The 20076-nt window shown below is 45.3% G+C and overlaps 2 protein-coding genes across 7 annotated transcripts in view; both read left to right on the top strand.

Annotated features, from left to right (window-relative positions):
- The window catches only part of SERAC1 (serine active site containing 1), a 564154-nt gene that overhangs the window by 18847 nt on the left and 525231 nt on the right, over nucleotides 1–20076 (top strand). For 2 of the 5 annotated variants that reach the window (XM_073671515.1, XM_073671516.1), the window contains exon 1: nucleotides 13620–13737. The exons of 2 other annotated variants lie outside the window; for them this stretch is intronic. The gene's annotated coding sequence lies outside the window, so the exon portion shown is untranslated. Of the gene's footprint in view, nucleotides 1–13619; nucleotides 13738–14707; nucleotides 14796–20076 lie in introns of those variants that run through there. One more of the 5 variants, XM_073671519.1, reaches the window with a different exon arrangement.
- GTF2H5 (general transcription factor IIH subunit 5) overlaps nucleotides 1–20076 on the top strand; it is a 60829-nt gene that overhangs the window by 18860 nt on the left and 21893 nt on the right. Inside the window, exon 2 of one of the 2 annotated variants that reach the window (XM_073671521.1) lies at nucleotides 13642–13737. In XM_073671521.1, the coding sequence (XP_073527622.1) occupies nucleotides 13703–13737 (35 nt within the window). In that variant the 5' untranslated portion in view covers nucleotides 13642–13702. Of the gene's footprint in view, nucleotides 1–13621; nucleotides 13738–20076 lie in introns of those variants that run through there. The other variant, XM_073671520.1, reaches the window with a different exon arrangement.

Genomic DNA, 20076 nt, shown 5'->3' with positions numbered 1-20076 from the left:
TGTCCTCGCATCCCTGGATAATCAGGTTTGTCAAGGCAATCCAGAGACTTAGGCCTACCCAGAGAATTTCTTCCCCTACGTGGGATCTGAATCTTGTCCTGAGAGTACTTTGTAAACCTGCCTTCGGCCCAGTTAATGAATTGGGAATAAAGAACTTGACTCTGAAAACTGTCTTCTTGGTGGCAATCACAACGGCTAAACAGTTGGGTGAAATCCAGGCTCTATCTATTGTCGAGCCTTGTATGCAGATTCGAGATGATTGCATTATTCTGAAGCTGGATCCAAGTTTCTCCCCGAAGGTGGTGTCATCAATGACCTTAAACCAAGAAGTGGTTCTTCCATCATTCTGCGAAAACCCTAGGAATCAGAGGGAGGAAGAGTTCCACCATCTCGATGTCCGCAGAGCAGTGTTGGCCTATTTGGAAGCCACTCAGAACTGGAGATTAGACTCTAATCTTTTTATACAGTTTGGGGGAAAAAATAGAGGCAGGAAGGCTTCAAAACCATCCTTAGCTAGATGGGTCACATCCATGATTAATCTAGCATATCTTTCAGAAGGACAGCCTCCCCCTGAAATTATCAAAGCCCATTCCACCAGAGCAATTTCCACCTCATGGGCAACTAGAGCAGGGGCTACCATTGAACAAATATGTACCGCAGCCACATGGTCAGGACATACTACTTTCTGCAAACACTACAAGCTAGATGTTCTCTCACAGCAGAGATCTGCGTTTGGTAGGAAGGTACTTCATGCAGTTATCCCACCCTAAGCTATGAGTTCTTGGGTATACTCCTATGGTGCTGTCATGGGGACGTACTGGAAAACCAGAATTAGTCTTACCAGTAATGATGTTTCCAGGAGTCCACATGACAGCACCCTTATTTCCCTTCCTATATTGCTACTGTATGTGATGCTAACATATGTCTAAGAATAAAATTTTGTTGTACCCAGCCAATGTGGTTCTTGGAAAATCACTGAGGAGGTTGGGAGTGGGAGGGCTTTTAACCTCTTGTGCTTCCTGTCCCTACACAGGATATGGGATTACTCCTCCTATGGTGCTGTCATGTGGACTCCTGGAAACATCATTACCGGTAAGACTAATTCCGTTTTTTTATATGTCCTCAGCATTGAGGAATTCATATTATGGAATAGTTACACATTGCCAAAAATAGATGTAAGATATACAGTACAGACCAAAAGTTTGGACACACCTTCTCATTTAAAGATTTTTCTGTATTTTCATGACTATCAAAATTGTACATTCACACTTAAGGCATCAAAACTATGAATTACCACATGTGGAATTATATACTTAACAAAAAAGTGTGAAACAACTGAAAATATGTCTTATATTCTAGGTTCTTCAAAGTAGCCACCTTTTGCTTTGATGACTGCTTTGCACACTCTTGGCATTCTCTTGATGAGCTTCAAGAGGTAGTCACCGGAAATGGTCTTCCAACAATCTTGAAGGAGCAAGGGAGGGACAACAGTCTGGAGTACTTTTCTGCCGAAGGTTAAATCTTTTATAGACATGAGGTCTAATCTGTAATGCTTAAAGTATGGACCGAGGACCAGGTAGCAGCTCGGCAGATCTGCTCCATGGAAGCACTGGCCCTTTCGGCCCAAGTGACAGACTCTTAGTGATTCAGGAGGGGTTAAATCTTGATTTTTTTTTTTTTTTATTTATTTATTTTTTTTTATTTTTTTTTTAATGTTTCTGTGATTGCCTTTTTATTCCAGTTTGCTTGAGAGCTCTTGGAGACTTTCTTCCCCTATATTTGGTCCACAGTATTGAATAAGAAGGTTTTGAACTTTCCTCCAAGTTTCAGTTTGTTTTAGATAAGCGTATGGTTCTCCAAACATCTAAATCATGGAATTTTGTTTCTCATTTGTCCTTTTGGGTTCTCACAAAAAGGAAGAATTATTTCTTGGGACATCTGAAAATCAGATGTTACTTTGAAAGGAAGAAGGGTCTTGGCGAATGACTACTGTCGTCCAGAATCTTCAGATAAGGTTCCCTAATGGATAGAGCCTGTATCTCCCCAACCCTCTTTGCTGTCTTAATTGCTACCAATAGAGCCACTTTCCATGATACTTTGTCCATTTAAACTTGGGCCATAGGTTCAAAGGACACGGTAGTCAGACCCCTCAATACTAGATTCAAGTTCCAGGATAAGATTACATTGGACTTCCTTGTATGAATTCTAGAGGCTGCTGTCAAGAATCTCTTTATCCATTGGTTGTCTGCCAGGTTCTGGTCAAAGAAGGAACTCAGGGCTGATACCTGGATTTTCAGGATACTAGGTCTTAACCCTTTTGATAGACCGTCCTGTAGAAAGTCCAGTATCCTGGCAATATCAGGATGAAATGGATCGATGGGGGTAGATCCATAACATGTAGAGAAGGTCTTCCATATTTTAAGGTAGATGGCATTAGTGACCTGTTTCCTACTTTTTTGTAGGGTATTTACAACATCATCTGAGAAACCTCTAGCTTTCAGGATTGAGGCTTCAGAAGCCAGGCTGCCAAGCATAAGATGTGGGGTGCCGAATTAAAAATTGGACTCTGATGTAGCAGGTCAACGTCTGGAGAAAGGATAAGTGGTTCAGAACCCCAAACCAGCTCCTGTTTGGCCATAGAGGAGCGATCAAAATAGTCCTGACATAGTCCCTTCTGATCTTTTGCAATGTACTTGGTAGTAAGGGAATTGGAGGGAATACATAGGCCAACCTGAAGCTCCACAGGTGAGAAAAATGCTTTTACCTTTGAGACTTGTTTGGATCTATGGAGAAATAATGATCCACTTGGTGTTTTGCCAACTCTTAAACAGGTCTACATCTGGATGATCCCATTTTTTTGGTTATTAATTGGAACACTTTTGCACTGAGGCTCCATTCTCCCAGATTTAAATCCGCCCTGCTCAGAAAGTCTGCCTATATTTTGTCAGATCCCTTTTATATGGAGGGCTGACAAGGACTGGAGATAATGGTCTGCCCAAAAGAAAATTCTTGCCTAGACTTCTCCTAGGCTCCCGAAATTTGTGCTTCCCTGATGATATAGGTGGGCCTCTGTGGTCATATTTCCAAAAAAAAATCTGATTTGAGTTCCTTGAAGTATAGAACTTGCTGCTCTGAGGGCCTCCTCTACAGCTCTTGATTCCCTGAAATTTGAATACCGGTCATCCATCTTTTTTTGGCCAGGCTCCCTGGAAAACCACCCAAGATGTAACCGCACCCCAAACTCTTTTGCTGGCATCTGTTGTTACTGAGGAGTCAGGGTGTTGAATCCAAAGTATTCCCTTTGCCAGATTTTTACGTGGTGCGGAAGAGAGATTCTCGTGTTAAGCGCATCTGGAGTTTTGTCCCAGCAAGAGGATAAAATTCGGGAGAATGTCAGCAACGAAGAAAAAGAGAAGACTGTATGCACCTTTTCAGTAAAAACAATTTAGTCCTTTATTTCATATGTGGGACTTGGACACGGTGTGCAGGTTTTGGAGGAATGCAGGGGGAGGAAAAGGAGACCGGACGACAGCCATTTCGCGCTCTGGTAGCACTTCTATGGGTCCACCGTAAAGCACAGGATAAATGTGATCCAAAATGTTATGTAAAATGTTCCCAGTAAAAGCTTCAAATCAATCCACAAAAAAAGCAAGTCCGCACTCAGGTCTGTCATCTGCTAATGGAAATATGGGGGACTTACACATTACTGGTAGCACAGACTCTGGAAAAGTGCTATGGCTAGTTGCCCCACAAAAGAAATCACATTTAGCATCCACATGTTTAAAATTTGTATAGCGATGAGAGCCCGCTTTATTTACGAATGCGTGTCTCCAGTATCAGGAGCTGGTCATAATGTACTGGGCACTACAAAGGGAGATAGGCAATTTTCACTCAGCAACATCCACTGCTGCTGGTTTCTGGAAAACACCCATGGAGTCAAACACCTGTAGATAAATTCCCAAAGGGGTGTACTTTCTGAAATGTGGTCCCTTGAGGGGGGGATTCTGGTACGTAGGCGCTTTATGGAGTCCAAAAACTATTCTTCTATAATTTGTTCTCCAAAAGTCAAGTAGCGCTCCTTCCCTTCCAAGACTTGCGATGTGCCTAAGCAGTATTGTACAGTCACATATGGGGTATTACCACATTCAATAGAAATTGCTTGACAAATTTTGTACCATTTTTACCCATTTCCCTGTGACAAAATGTAAAACCTGGGGCTAAAACAAAATTTTTGTGGTAATTAGTGATGCGTGTAAAAGCTCGTTTCTTGGGTATGTACCGAGTATCACGGCTGCTCAAGTGACTCGTTCGGATTCCCGCGGCTGCATGTTTCGCGTTTGTTAGGCAGCCACAAAGCGTGGGAATTGCCCGTTTCTGTCAGGCAATTCCCGCATGTTTTGTGGCTAACTGCCAAGAAGCATGTAGCTGTGGGGATCCGAACATGTCACTCGAGCAGCTGCAATACTCTGTACGTGCCTGAGCACCATTGGCAAACTCGAGTAATGAGCACTTGCGCTCATCACCAGTAGTGATATATTTATTTTTTCTTCACTGCCTATTGAAATAAAACTTTGTGACTCACTGAACCCTTAAATGAATTAATTGAGTAGTGTAATTTGTAAAATGGGGTCACTTATGGGGGCGTGGGGTTCCACTGTCCTGGCACCTCAGGGGCTCTGCCAGTGTGACATGGCACCCTCAAACAATTCCAGCAAAACCTGAACTCCAATATGGTGCTTCTTCCCTTCTGAGCTCTGCGCCTCAAAATTAGTTTTTAACCCCATATGGGGTATTGGCATACTCAGGAGTAATTGTGTAACAAATTTTACTGTTCATTTTCTCCTATTATCCCTTTTGAAAATTAAAAACTTGGGACCAAAGAAACATTTTAGTGGAAAAAAAATATAATTTTCCATTTTCTCAGCCCAATATTACACAATTCTGTGAATCGCCTAAGGGCTAAAAATGCTCACTACACCGCTAATTGAACTCCTCAAGAGGTGTAGTTTCTAAAATGTCATCACTTTTAGGGGTTTCTGCTGTTTTGGCATGACAGGGACTCTTCAAATGTGAGATGGCATTCGCAATCTATTTCAGCCAAAATTGCACTCCAGAATTCAATTAGCACTCCTTGCCTTTCAAGCCCTGTCGTGTGCCCAAACAGTAGTTTTCTAACACATACGGGGTATATGGTGTACTCGAGAGAAATTGCACAACATGTTTTGGAGTCCATTCTCTCTTGCTACCCTTGTAAAAATGAAAAATTTAGTGCTAAAGCCACCTTTTTGTGGAAAAAAAATATTTTTATTTTCACAGCTAAACATTATAAAATAATGTTTAGCATCTGTGGTTTTAAGGTGCTCGCCATACCTCTAAGTTCTTTGTGGGGTGTAGTTTCCAAAATGAGGTCACTTGTGGGGGGTTTCAACTGTTTAGAAACATCAGGGACCCTGCAATGGCGTCTATTCATTCCAGCGAATTTTGCGCTCCAAAAGTCAAATGGTGCCCCTTCCCTTCCGAGCCCTGCTGTACACCCAAACAGTAGTTTTCCTCCACATATGAGGTAGCTGTGTACTCCTGAGAAATTGCCCAACAAATTGGTCTATTTTCTCCTGTTACCCTTATGAAAATAAAAGCTTTGGGGCATAAAAACAACATTTTATTGGGAAAAAGTGACCTTTTCATTTTTTTTTCCCTTCCACATTGCTTTACTTCTATGAAGCACTTTGAGGGGTGCATTTTTTTTAAAATGCTGTCACTTTAGGGTATTTTATGTCTAAAAGGCCCCTCAAAGTCACTTCAAATTTGATGTGGTCCCTAAACATTTTTTAGTTTTGTAAATTTTGTTGGAAAAATGAAAAATTGCTTTTTAACACTTATAACTTCCTAGAAAAAAAAAATTGTTTAAAAATAAATTATGCTGATGTTAAGTAGACATGTGGTAGATGTTATTTATTAACTATTTTATATGGTATAACTATTTGATTTAGGTGCATAAAAATTCAAAGTTGGAAAATAGTGAAATTTATTTATTTATTTTTTTACATTTTCGATATTTTCACAAATAAATGCAAATCATATAGAACAAAATTTACCACTAATGTGAAGTACAATGTGTCACAAAAAAAAACAGTTTTGGAATCACTGGGATATGTTGAGGCGTTCCAGAGTTATCACATAAAGCGACACTTTTCAGAATTGTAAAATTTGGCTTGTTGGGGAGGTGAAAACAGGCTTTGGGATGAAGGTGTTAAAAGAAAAAATAATTTTTTTAAAAAAAAATTTAATTGCCCTTTTTTTTGCAATTTCAACGCACTTGAATTTTTTTTCCAACTTTCCGGTGCATCACATAATAAAATGAACGGTGTCATTCAAAAGTACAATTTGCCCTGCAAAATACAAGCCCTCATATAGCCATGTGCATTGAAAAGTTCAAAACTTGTAGCTCTTGAAAAAAGGGGAGGAAAAAATGGAAAGTGGCCTTGGCATGAAGGGGTTAAAACTGGTGTGGGCTTTATACCCAGCATTCCACCCTGCATCTCACCAATCAGCTGTTATCACCTCAGGTGATGGCATACTATATATATATTTTTCAGCAGCAGAAGGGAAGGAAGGGAGACACAGATGCTCTACTTCGTGGGTAGGCGGAGCCCCATAGGATAGTCACCTCAGATTGGAAAATGACGACCGGCCCCTCCAGTATATAGGCTCCTCCTACTCCCATGTTCATCAGTCTTTTTATCTGAGGTCTCAGAGGATAGTCGCTGCTTCGGCAGCTCCTCAGAAGAGTTTGTTATTTTATATCCAGCGAGACCTGGACCCCCGTGGTCTAGAGGTCTCAGGGGGTCTCGGCACTGCTGAGATCCCTGACCCTCCCCTGGCAGCTCTGTGTACCCCTTAAGGAGGTCCCCACTGAAGCCTGCCAGCCCTGGGGGATACAGGGCGCTCCCTGGCGGAGGTGCACACCACACATCTGAGAGGGTCCCTGCGTGCTCCGCCATAGGGGGAGCAAAGGGCCATGGCGCCACACATCCCTGAGGATCCCTGTGGCGTTCAGCCGGGTAAGTGCTCTGCGTGAGTGCTATAGCGGCTGCTGCGGCAGCCGCTCTTTACATGTGTTTATGTAAATGGTGACTGCCTGTTTCCCTTATTGCAGATCACCGCTGCAAGCAAAGCAGGGAGCTGCACCATTAGTGAGGTAAGCCTCTACCACCTCTGTAGGTGCTGGGGTGGCCTGGGGCTGCTGGCTGCTTCCAGAGAGCAGCAGCGCAGTTGTATATGGGGCAGTGTGTGAGCGCCCGCTCTCCTCCGGCTCTCTGCACGGTGGCGGGGGTGTGGCTTCGCGCCTTCTCTGCTGCCTGTCGCGCGCTGGAGCTGTCCCAGCCCCCCTTCCTCTTCCTGGTAATACTACACCATTACCTCGTGCAGCTGCGACCTAACTCCCACTGACAACTCAGGGGGTGTGAAATTCTGAGACACCCTGCTCTCAACAAATCCAGCTGGTGAGTCATTTCTGCCTTGCAAGGCAGAAGATTTCTTTTCCCTCACCATTTACAGCTTAGAACACCTTCTGCTGACCTTCTAAGGCAGACAAAGGTGATATATCTAGCGCTGTTATCTCTTTACAGAGGCTCTGGGACCCGCACCTCTGTCCCTTTAAGGCTAAGGGGTAGTGCGTGGTCAGTAGCATTAACCCCTGCTGAGGTTAACTTTTGCTGCAGGAACCTGGGGTAGCCCTCTCTGTCTAAAGAGGAGCTTTAACCCTTCAGTGCCTGGAATTGCTTTGCGTATAGGCTGTGGTAGAGTCTCACATCCTCAGTTACTGTACACAGTTTGAGGGGTTATTACCGTCTTACCCGCAACACTCACAACTGTGTGGGGGCATGTCGGATCAGGGACCAGGGGGCGCAGACTCCTTTTTTCCCGGTCCGCTCCAGGATCGGTCACATGTATCTGATACGCCGGGGTCTTCTTTGGCGTCAGGTTCGACACTGGTCGGGGGCACTCACTCGCTCCATTGTCAGTCTCTCTGACCTCCTGGGTCTTTGGGTATCAGCTAAGTCCCAACCGACGTCACGAAGCAAGAAACACCACAGGCCTGTGGTGGCGCTGTCCCCTCCGAGCAGCGCATCGAAGGATTCGGAGTCACCGACAATTTCTGCTGATGAGATCTGATTCTGAGGGTCGCTCTGCTTCACTGTCGGGCCACGTGGATGGGGCTATGGAGACAATCTGTATGTCTCATAGACCAGCTAGTTGTTGGGGCTTATGATGATGCTAAGCAGCATCAGCCCTGGCTGGCCCAAAATGGGAGACCACAGAAGGTCTTGGACCCATTTCAAATCCAGCCACAGACAGATGCCTAACATATGCAGTACAGCATATTACGAGGTTACAGCTGTCTGGAGAGGTGACGAGACCTGGCAAGTCTGCCAGGCTGTATCAGGTGTCGCGTCGGGCTCGTTCGACGCTGTTGGCGCATGATGAACTTAACGTTGGGTTCCTTCTCCGGAGGTGGACGTACCTTTATCCCAGCTGTGGGATCCGCTGGACAGAGGGACAGAGTTAGAGGCGAAGTCCATCCACGAGGCCGCGGGTCATGAATCCGAGCGTCCTTAGGGGCCATGTCCGCTGGTGAGGCGTCTCTGCGGTGGTTGGATCAGCTACTGACGGCGTGGCAAGATGGGACCCCGCTATCTGAGGTAGAAAGGCTCCTCCAGTTGTTGGAAGAGGCGGCCCGATATGGCAGAGATGCAGTTCTGGATACTACTTCGTTTTTGTCCTCGGCTGTCTCAGTCAGGAGAGCACTGTGGCTTAAGCAGTGGACTGGAGACGCAGTATCCAAACAAGGTTTGCTGAGTCTGGCGTACAAAGGCGGTCAGCTTTTTGGTTCTGACCTCACGGAACTGATTGCTAAGGCCAAAGCAAAGGATACGGCCTTGCCGCAGCGGAAAGCTACGGCGTCATCATCGGGCAAATCTATTGCCAGTGGGGGTCGTCTGTCCTTTCGGCCCAGGGGACGGTTTTGTCAGCCCTCTTGGGGATCGGGTCGTCCCTCGTCTTCCGGAAAAAAGGACGTTTCGGAAATCCCGTATTCCCTGGAAACAGAGTTTCCGTTAGGACAAACGGGAAACTGACAAAAAGCCCGCTAAGACAGACTGACGCCAGGTTCCCACTCGAGGGCTCTCGGGTGGGGGGTCGTCTGCCTCAATTCGCGTCGACTTGGGCATCCCACGTTTCGGATGCCTGGGTGACGCGGGTTATGTCGGCAGGCTATTTCATAGAGTTTTCTTTCTCGACCCCGGGACAGGTTTCGCCAGTTTCGCTTCCCGCCCGAGCTGGCTGCTGCACTGCTGCGGGAGGTCGATTCTCTCCTGCAGAATGGTGTGGTGGTTCCGGTTCCGCCAGAGGACCGGGGAAGGGGGTTTTACTCACTCCAACCTTTTTGTGGTCCCCAAAAAGGAGGACAAGTTTCGCCCCTTTCTGGTTCTCAAAGATTTGAATCTTCATGTCCGGACCCGGAAATTCCGCATGGAGTCTCTCCGCTCTGTCGTAGCGGCTCTGTCGCAGTACGATTTCTTGGTGTCGATCGTCATCCGCAACGCCTATTTGCATGTCCCTATCGGCAGGGCTCACCAGCGTTTCCTGCGTTTTGTCATAGGTCAGGTCCGTTACCAGTTTGTGGCCCTACCATTCGGGTTGGCCTTGGCACCCAGGGTTTTTACAAAGATTCTGGCGCCACTCATGGCGCTTCTTTGAAAAGGAGTTACGATTCTGCCCTACCTGGACGACCTGTTGATGGTGTCGCCCACAGCGGAGGAGGCAATGACTGCTCGCGATCTCTCCCTCCAGCACATGGAGGACTTCGGGTGGCTGGTCATTTGGAAGAAATCGTCATTGGAACCGACGCAGTCAATCCTGTTCTTGGCGATGCAGTTCAACACAGTACAGGCAGGGGTGTCCCTGCCTCCGGACAAACAAGCGAACCTTCGTCGCCATGTCCAGGCTATGAGGTCGGCGATGGCAATGTCCCTTCGGGAATGCATGCGCCTTCTGGGTCTGATGGTGGTGGCAATGGAAGCCGTACCGTTTGCACAATTTCATTCCCGGGATCTCCAAAATCTTATTCTGACCAGTTGGGATCGATCGTCGACTTCACTGGATCGCTCTGTCGTTATCTCCCGCAGGGTGCGAGAGTCTCTTGGATGGTGGTTACGTCCAGAAACTCTATCCCTGGGGAAATCCTTTCTTCTCCCAAGGTGGTCGGTGATTTCCACCGATGCCAGCCTGACTGGCTGGGGGGGGGGCTTGGAACGACCTCTGGGTTCAGGGGGTCTGGTCGTCAGAGGAGTCGTCTCTACCGATCAACATTCTGGAGTTGAGAGCAATTTTTCTCTGCCTCCGACATTGGACGGTCCTGTTGAGCAGTCTGCCGGTCCGGATTCAGTCGGACAATGCGACGGCTGTCGCGTATATCAACCATCAGGGCGGGACGAGGAGTCCCAGACTCATGATGGAGGTCTCTCGGATCCTGGTTTGGGCCGAGTCCAGGGTTCCGGCCATCTCTTCATTTCCCAGGTGTGCTGAATATCTCGGCGGACTTCCTCAGTCGCGAGCAGGTGGATCCGGGGGAATGGAGTCTCCATCCGGAGGTGTTTGCACTGCTGTGTTCCCGGTGGGGGACTCCTCAGGTGGACTTGATGGCATCCAGGCTGAACGCCAGGGTTCCGACGTTCATGTCCAGGAACCCGGAGGCGGTGGCGGTAGATGCTCTAGTGGCCCCGTGGGACCAGTTCGAGCTGATCTATGTGTTTCCGCCAGTATCCTTACTTCCCTTGGTGATTCGGCGGATCAAACTCGAACGAGTACCAGCAATTTTGGTAGCGCCGGATGGCCACGGAGGATGTGGTATTCGACACTGGTGTCTCTTCCGGCGGCACCTCCATTTCCACTGCCTCTTCGCCCGGACCTGTTAATCCAAGGGCCCATTTATCATCCGGACCTGAAGTCACTTTGTTTGACGGCGTGGCACTTGAGACTCGGCCAGGGGTCCAGCTACGTCTAGGATTTATCACAGAACTTGGGAGTCTTTCTATTCATGGTGTTCTGGATCTTCAAGAAACCCGAGGGTTTTTTCCATCCCCAACTTCTTGGCTTTTCTGCAATATAGTTTGGCCAAGGGTCTAGCAGTTGGTACCTTGCGAGGTCAGGTATCTGCTCTATCCGCGCTTTTTCGAAGGGCTATTGCCTCACGCAGGGATGTGCGTTCTTTTTTTTGCGGAGTCGCACGTCCGTTTCCGCCGCGGAGGGCAGTTGTGGCTCCGTGGCGGCTTAAGCTAGTCCTGGAAGCCCTTCAGCATAGGCCTTTTGAGCCTATGGATTCTGCTAAACTTTCACTACTTTCTTGGAAGGTGGCCTTCTTGGTGGCAGTCACCTCTTTGAGAAGGGTGTCGGAGTTGGCGGCACTATCTTGCTCGCCTCCTTTTCTGGAATTCTTTCCGGATCGCGTGGTGCTTCGTATCCGTGAAGATTTTTTACCTAAGGTAGTGTCACAATTGCACATTAATCAGGACATTGTGTTGCCTTCTCTTTGTCCAAGACCTAAGAATCCAAGGGAGCGGGCCTTGCACTCGTTGGACTTAGTGCGGGCATTGAAGTTCTATCTTACAATCACACAAGGTTTTCGTAAGTTGGACTCTTTTTGTGATTCCGGCTGGTCGTCGGCGTGGTCAACGTGCTTCCAAGGACACGATAGCTCGGTGGATTCTTTCGGCTATCCTGGAAGCGTACCGGCTCAAGGGCGAGCCTTGTCCGGTTAAAGTTCAAGCTCATTCCACGAGAGCCATTGGCTCATCGTGGACTTTTCGTCAGGGGGCCTCGGCAGCGCAGCTCTGCCGGGCGGCCACCTGGCGCTCCGTTCACACCTTTACTAAGTTTTATAAAGTGGACATGAGTGCTTCCGCTGATGCGGCCTTGGGACGCAGGGTCCTGCAGGCGGCGGTAGTTTAAGTTATCTCTTTAGCGTTTTATTTTTTTCTTTATTCAGCGCGGTTTGCGCTCTTGCCTAAGTTGTTGGGGTGTTGGAGATTCTGCCACTATTTCCCACCCTTAAGTGAGGTACTGCTTTAGGACGTCCCACTAAGTAATGGATTTGTGTCTCCCTTCCTTCCCTTCTGCTGCTGAAAGTCAGATTTTGGTAAGAACTTACCTGTAAAATCCTTTTCAGCGAAGGAAGGACGGGAGACACAGCACCCTTCCATGGCAGAAGTGTTTTTTTTGTGTTTCTAGATGCAGCGCATTTCCTTCCTGATGACGATCATCTGGACTGGGTTTAGCGCTCTACGGCTCTCCTTCCAGTATCGCCAGCTCTACACAGTTGTCAGGTCCAGTGAGGTATGCCTAAGACTGTGTTTCTATTACATAACCTGTTTTCTCTCATTTCTGAACTTTCAGAAGGGGAGGTGTTGTTCTGCTGGTGTACGGACTGGAGAACATGGGAGTAGGAGGAGCCTATATACTGGAGGGGCCGGTAGTCTTTTTCCAATCTGAGGTGACTATCCTACGGGGCTCCGCCTACCCACTAAGTAATGGATCTGTGTCTCCCTTCCTTCCTTCGCTGAAAAGGATTTTGCAGGTAAGTTCTTACCAAAATCCGACTTTTTACCATGGAGCTAATCTGCAGTACCTTTCAACCACCAAGAAATGGAGTACAGAGCTGCATTTTTCCACTCTATACACTCTTTATCTCTGGTCACTGCGGGGAGTGTTAAGTGATGAGTGGGAGTGTTGGACTCTCACTGATTGTGTATTGATGATCCTAAGGATAAGCATTACGGGACCAAAAGGCATCTTCAGCCTTATGGGGCAGATTTACTATGTCATTTGTACAAAAACTCTGACATTAGATGAGCCATTATTTTGGTGCAAATCATTTTAGGCAAAATGGAGTTAAAGCACCCAAAACAAATATTTGCAACACACCCAATATTTTTCTAGAGTGTCTAGGAAAGTGGTAAATTCAACAGATTTATGGGATTCTCCACTTTCCAGACTCATAAGTTGGTTTATAAGTGGTGTAAAAAAGGAAAACAGCTGAACAGCATTAGAAAATCTGCTCCATCTTTCTGAAACTATTTTATTTATTTTATATTTATTTTACTCACTTATATAGCGCCATTAATTCCGCAGCGCTTTGTAGACACTATCTGCACTGTCCCCGTTGGGGCTCAAAATTCTCTATCAGTATGTCTTTGGAGTGTGGGAGGAAACCAGAGGAAACCACACAAACACGGGGAGTACATACAAACTCCTTGCAGATGTTGTTCCTTGATGGGATTTGAACCCAGGACCCCAGCGCTGCAAGGCTGCAGTGCTAACCACTGAGCCACCGTGCTGCCCATGGTTGATGGTTTTTAAGATAATCCTGCAACATTAGACCTTATTGTAAATTATTATGGCTCTCTACACCAGTAATTAGGCAGCTTTCATACAATCATGCATTATAAATGTTTATGGTTGATAGTGGTTTAAAGGAAAAATTCACTTTTCTTAAGGTCCCCAAACAAGGTAATGCTTTCCTAAGATGAGATCTACTTTTTATTTTATATCTCCAACTCATTAGCAATCATATCTTAATACCAGAACACCAATATTAAAGACGTATTGCAAAGATTGACTACTACTCCAGTATTCGCCTGTCAAAATGGTGAATGTTCTCAAGGGCGTCCTTGTAGAATGGTAAGTACTTTTCATATTTATTTTTTTTTGAGTTCTGAAATTAGTGAAATAAAATAATCTACAAAAAAGCTTAAAATAAAGCGCACACATCTTTAGTATTAATTTAAGCACCAGATGCACAAATACACTGTTTTAAATATACAAACATATATAAACTGTTCGTTACCACACTGTGATTAATGAATACATAAATTCCACTATTACTTATACATGTGAGGTACCATATTTTTTGGATTATAAAACACACTCCCCCATCCCCCCACCCCAAATTTAGGAGGATAATGGTGGTGGTGGTGGGGGGGGGGTGTCTTATAATCCGAATGTAGCTTACTGGTTGCTGTGGAGCAGGTTCACAGGAGGCAGGGTCGCTGCTGTAGGAGACCAGTGGCGACAGGAGTAGAGTGATGCTGTTTGCCCCGGGCTGGGAGGAGGGGGGTGTCCTAGTCATGCGAGGCTGCAGGCCCTGGGCTTTCACAAAGTGACGGTGAGGGGAGTCCCCAAACTTCCCATTGATTTTTCCTGCGTTGGGTTTGAGAACATGGCCGTCGGAGGAAAATTAATGGGAAGTTCGGGGACTCTGCTTACCACTGACATTTTATGAAAGCCCAGGGCCCACAACCTCGCACCACCAGGACACAGCACCGCCCCTCTCTTGCTGCCACTGCCAGCTTCTTGCAGCTGCTACCCTGCCTCCTGTGATCCCACTCCACCACAGCCACCTCTCCCCCTGGTAAAATCGGAATATGAGATGCACCACTATGTTATATAAAAAAAAAAAAAATGTTTCTCTATTTTCTCCCCAAAATTTCGGGTGTGTCTTATGGTCTGTTGGGTCTTCTAGTCTGCAAAATACAGTGCTTGGTAACAAATTTCTGATCAAAATGTGCTAAAGCCATCCACCAACAATGTGTACCTTTACTATGGATAGTCCCTATCACTAATTTCCTACCTTTTCCATGTGCCAAACCAGACCTTTATCTGAACTGGGAAAGTGCAAGGAAATTTACAAGCTATGCCTGGTTTTCGTTCACATTAGGCCTGACCTGGTACACGAAGAGGTGAGACATTGAGTGACTTTTGCACTTTATCAAAAATGTTAGCGAAGTACATTATGCTTTTACAGCAATAGTGAAGTTAATTTATTTGTTAGTGTGCAGATGCATAGTGTATGAATGTTTGTATATTGGCTACATTAGACACTTGTGCACCTGTACATTCATTTAATACTAAAGGTGTGCAAGCCCTATTTTTTGCAATATACATTGGGAGGATGAATCCCTCCAGGGCTCAGCACACTTATCTTATGACTAGATTTATTTACGAGTTAGTTAGGTACAGACATATTTGGACCATGGCACAAGTTTTGTCATTTTAGCTGTTTACCAAAACATGTTCAAAATACAGTTATATACCATTTTTTCAGACCTTAAGACATTTTCAGAGGAAAATGGGGGGTGTGTCTTATGGTCTGAATGTAGCTTACTGGGGAGTTGTGGTGGTGGTGGAGCATGATCACGGGAAGCAGGGTGCCACCCCTCCCCCTCAGGAACTCCGCGGCAGCAGAAGCGTTGCGATGCTGCAGGCCCGGTGTCTGCGGTCAGACCTGGCTTTCCTGGCGGCCATGTTCCTGCAGGCGTGGGCCTTAGGGAAATGGCCGCAGCCATCACAGTCTGCGCTGGCTCGGGCGGCCATTTTCCTGCAGACAACGGCATAAGTAAGATGGCCGCCTGAAAAGCAATGTACTTCGCTCTTACTCACCGTCGACACTAGCCCGCGGCATCTCACCGCTTCTGTCGCCGCCGGGTTCCTGAGGGTGAGACCCTACTAACTGTGATCTCACTCCACCACTGCCGCCCGCCAGGTAAGATACCCATTCTGACTATAAAACGGACCCCCCTCTTATAAAAAAAAATATTTTCTCCTTTTTTCCACCCTAAAATTTGGGGTGCGTCTTATGGTCCAGTGTGTCTTCTACTCCGAAAAATGCGGTAATCAATATGGGCTTAGAGTGCAGACTCAATTTGTCTTAATTTGAAGGTAAAAGTACAGTCTTAATTTGAAGGTATTCACATCCTAATTGGAGTAAGAGTTTAGAATTTGCTGCTCTTTAATATGGAACTCCTATTTTTTTTATAAAAAATGGTCAATTTCATGCAGAAAACTCATTTTTTTTCTCATCTATATGCAATCCATGTACAGTCTGTTTTTATACAACAGCAGGTATTGAAAATTTACAAAACCAAATACAGCTTCCTGTGATAAAGAATAGCAATGTATCTAAACCACTTAGATGTTAGACGCATGGATGTGGAGTCTGTAAGCCAATCCTCCAACTCCTCAATTTACCTGACTTCCGACTTCACGACTCCGACTCCACAGCACTGCCTCACTACTGAGCATGTACATAAAGTGCAGCACAGATTCATCTCAACTAAAAGTAGAGATCCTTAGATCAGGAATAGAACAGACATGTATAGGACATTGCAGCACACATCACCCCTTATAGGCAACATTAAGGAGTATACGGGAGTCTAGACACTATTAAAATTTAAAATTTTTAGTTTTTATTGAATCACCTTAAAAACAGTCGTTACACACATTTAAAAAGTTAAGCAGGAAAAAAATGTTTTTCAGCTGAACAGGATTGTACATGTGGGACTCAAACCGAAGGCTCGTTTATTATAGGTTTAAGGCATATATGTATGATAGTAGCAAAAAGTCCAAATTAATTAGACTTGGTAATAGTAAAAAACAGCCCAAAGGCATAAAGTATCAGTGCCATCTAAAGTGACTGTGCCAACAAAGTGAGCTTGTTGCCCACCCTATGCCATCTAAAGTGACTGTGCCAGCGGCATATGTTTATAGCCCGACCTATCTCAGGGACGGATGGTAGATATCCATAAACTAATACTCCTATCTAATGAACCTAGAGTGCAAACGCCTTAATCTAGGTCAATGTGGATATCCACAGTGATTAAGGAGGTTGTGGCTATTGCAATCTAATATAATGTTGATAGTGAGTAGCCACAACGATAGAAACCTAAAGCCTGGTCACTGAACCCCCAGTAACTAGATAAGGTAAGTAAAAAGGACTACTTACAGCCAAAAAGAAAGAGAAAGTAACCCACGGCTCCTGAAGCTGCACCTCGACGCCGCCGTTTTGCTATGCTTCTTCCAGGGGGCATTAACCACTCCAACTTAACCCACTCCTTAAATAGTGCCCACATCCAATGGAATCGCAAAGCGTGCATGCCGCTTGGTGTCTTGGGCACATGAATGCCATCCGGCCACTCGTAATAAACGAAGGACTTCCGGTTCCGGCGCTTGGAACGCAAGCATGGAACATTTCGCCCTCCTGTGTGCGCCCAACCGAAGTCCACAAGCGCCGCCGGCTGCGCATGTTCACCCACCAAGTGCAGCACCTAAAAGAAATATTATGCACAATGCCTGATAACGGGATGCCGGTAGGGCGGGGCTAATGCTATGCTAATAGGGGAATCATTTTAATGAAATTTCCCATTAGACCAGAGCTTCATTGGGTGCAAAGATCTTCCTGGGGTCAAAGCACCTATGTATTGATCCTTCCTTAAAGCCTCCCAATCGCTGTTAAAAAGGGGGGGGGGGTTTCCTACAAAAGAGGACCAGAAAAAACTGAATGGATTACCAGAGACCCCAAGAATGAAATATCAGGTGATGTCAGAGAGAAAGAAGAGAAAAAAATAAATAAATAAGAAAAAGAGGGAAGGAGAATAAGGGGAAGAGGGAATGGAGGGAGGGAGTGGTAGTTGAGGGGGAGAAAGTAAGGGAGGTTTTAAAGGAAACCAAGAAAGGAACCAAGAGTGGGTAGTGATGGTCACCCCCTCTCCCTAATACCAATTAATGTCCCCACCCATAATCTCCTCAGCATACCCACACTCCTGACCATCCCAAAGGACTAGAGTTCTGGATCTTAGGACAGGGGGCTAGGGGAGATTGATATAAAACTAATTTAGCCCTAGAAGCATACCTGTGGATATTTGTATAAAGTCCAAACATAAGCTAAACTGAATACAATCAGACAAGAGGTTCGGCTTGTCCTATTGCCCCCCGGCCTCCTATTGAGGCATAGGTATATATATATAAAACGTAAGACAGGATCTGATGGAGTCAAAAACTTCATAGACTACTAAGTCAATAGTCCTCCCTAATTCCTCCTCTGTGGATCCAGGTGTAGATAGATGTCTCTTTATCCAATCTGCAGTCACCACTGAACAAATCCAAGGACCCCCAATAGGCAGAAGCTCCTAACCGCACCATGAACACTAGAGAGCAAAGTTAAAAAAACACACGAATAAATATACATATTAAAAAAATTCGGAGTTAAAATCATACACTTGACCCAAGAGATTACCAAGTACGTCTAGCACAAGAAAGAGGCAAAACCTAAACTTTCATTTAAACCCTGTGGAGATATGGTGCCCAATCTATATAAACACTTACTTTCTATTTGGGCTAGGGTACTCCCCTGATCCCCTCCCCTGGGGCTCAATATAACCTGATCAATGGCTTTAATCACTAAGCCCTCAGTTTTACAACCATGGCATTCCTTAAAATGTCATCTAGGTATGGTTTTCAACATTTTGACATCATTTACAGTTACAGCCTTTTCAATGTCCCTGACATGTTCTCGGACATGTACCTTCAATTCTCTCGTCATTAAGCCTATGTAAATATTCCCATAGGGACACTCAGCATGGTAGATTACACCTTTTGATATACAGGTTAGGTGTCAAAGTCTCGAATATAGTGCATAAACATTGGAGAATATTGCTGATGGATCCAATACTTAAGAAAATTCTCCCACAGACACCTTCCATAGTGGCCAGAAGATCTAAGAACCTAAAGGATGTCCTAGTTCACAGCCACTATCCGCCTGATACTACTTCAAAGAAAACAACTGTCAGTACATCTATGGGCTTTTTTCCCTGTAGTTTCTGCAAAGCATGCAAGAACTTGAAAAAAAGTAAGACCTTCTCTAACCATGACGCATCTAGAATATTTCAAATAAGGAAACACCTAACCTGTATATCAAAAGGTATAATCTACCATGCTGAGTGTCCCTGTGGGAAGATTTACATAGGTTTAACGACGAGAGAATTTAAGGTATGTGTCCGAGAACATGTCAGGGACATAGAAAAGGATGTAACTGTAAATGATGTCAAAATGTTGAAAACCATACCTAGACGACATTTTAAGGAATGCCATGGTTGTAAAACTGAGGGCTTAGTGATTAAAGCCATTGATCAGGTTATATTGGGCCCCAGGGGAGGGGATCAGGGGAGGACCCTAGCCCAAATAGAAAGTAAGTGTTTATATAGATTGGGCACCATATCTCCACAGGGTTTAAATGAAAGTTTAGGTTTTGCCTCTTTCTTGTGATAGACGTATTTGGTAATCTCTTGGGTCAAGTGTATGATTTTAATTCTGAATTTTTTTAATCTGTATATTTATTCGTGTGTTTTTTTAACTTTGCTCTCTAGTGTTCATGGTGCACTTAGGAGCTTCTGCCTATTGGGTGTCCTTGGATTTGTTCGGCGGTGACTGCAGATTGGATGAAGGGACATCTATCTACACCTGGATCCACAGAGGAGGAATTAGGGAGGACTATTGACTTGGTCGTCTATGAAGTTTTTGACTCCATCAGATCCTGTCTTACTTTTTATATATATATATACCTATGCCTCAATAGGAGGCCGGGGGGCAATAGGACAAGCCAAACCTCTTGTCTGATTGTATTCAGTTTAGCTTATGTTTGGACTTTATACAAATATCCACAGGTATGCTTCTAGGGCTAAATTAGTTTTATATCAATCTCCCCTAGCCCCCTGTCCTAAGATCCAGAACTCTAGCCCTTTTGGGATGGTCAGGGGTGTGGGTATGCTGAGGAGATAATGAGTGGGGACATTAATTGATATTAGGGAGAGGGGGTGACCATCACTACCCACTCTTGGTTCCTTTCTTGGTTTCCTTTAAAACCTCCCTTACTTTCTTCCCCTTATTCTCCTTCCCTCTTTTTCTTATTTATTTTATTTTTTTTTTCTCTTCTTTCTCTCTGACATCACCTGATATTTCATTCTAGGGGTTTCTGGTAATCCATTCAGTTTTTTCTGGTCCTCTTTTGTAGGAAACCCCCCCCACCCCCCTTTTTTTTACAGCGATGGGGAGGCTTTAAGGAAGGATCAATACATAGGTGCTTTGACCCCAGGAAGATCTTTACACCCAATGAAGCTCTGGTCTAATGGGAAATTTCATTAAAATGATTCCCCTTTTAGCATAGCATTAGCCCCGCCCTACCGGCAT

The sequence above is a fragment of the Phyllobates terribilis genome, unplaced genomic scaffold (assembly GCF_046119375.1).
Source record: "Phyllobates terribilis strain yellow unplaced genomic scaffold, ASM4611937v1 Scaffold_3__8_contigs__length_932513732, whole genome shotgun sequence".
In the NCBI taxonomy this organism is placed as follows: domain Eukaryota; kingdom Metazoa; phylum Chordata; class Amphibia; order Anura; family Dendrobatidae; genus Phyllobates; species Phyllobates terribilis.
The sequence above is the reverse complement of the archived record's forward strand: the minus strand, read 5'-3'. Positions and strand labels throughout refer to the sequence as shown.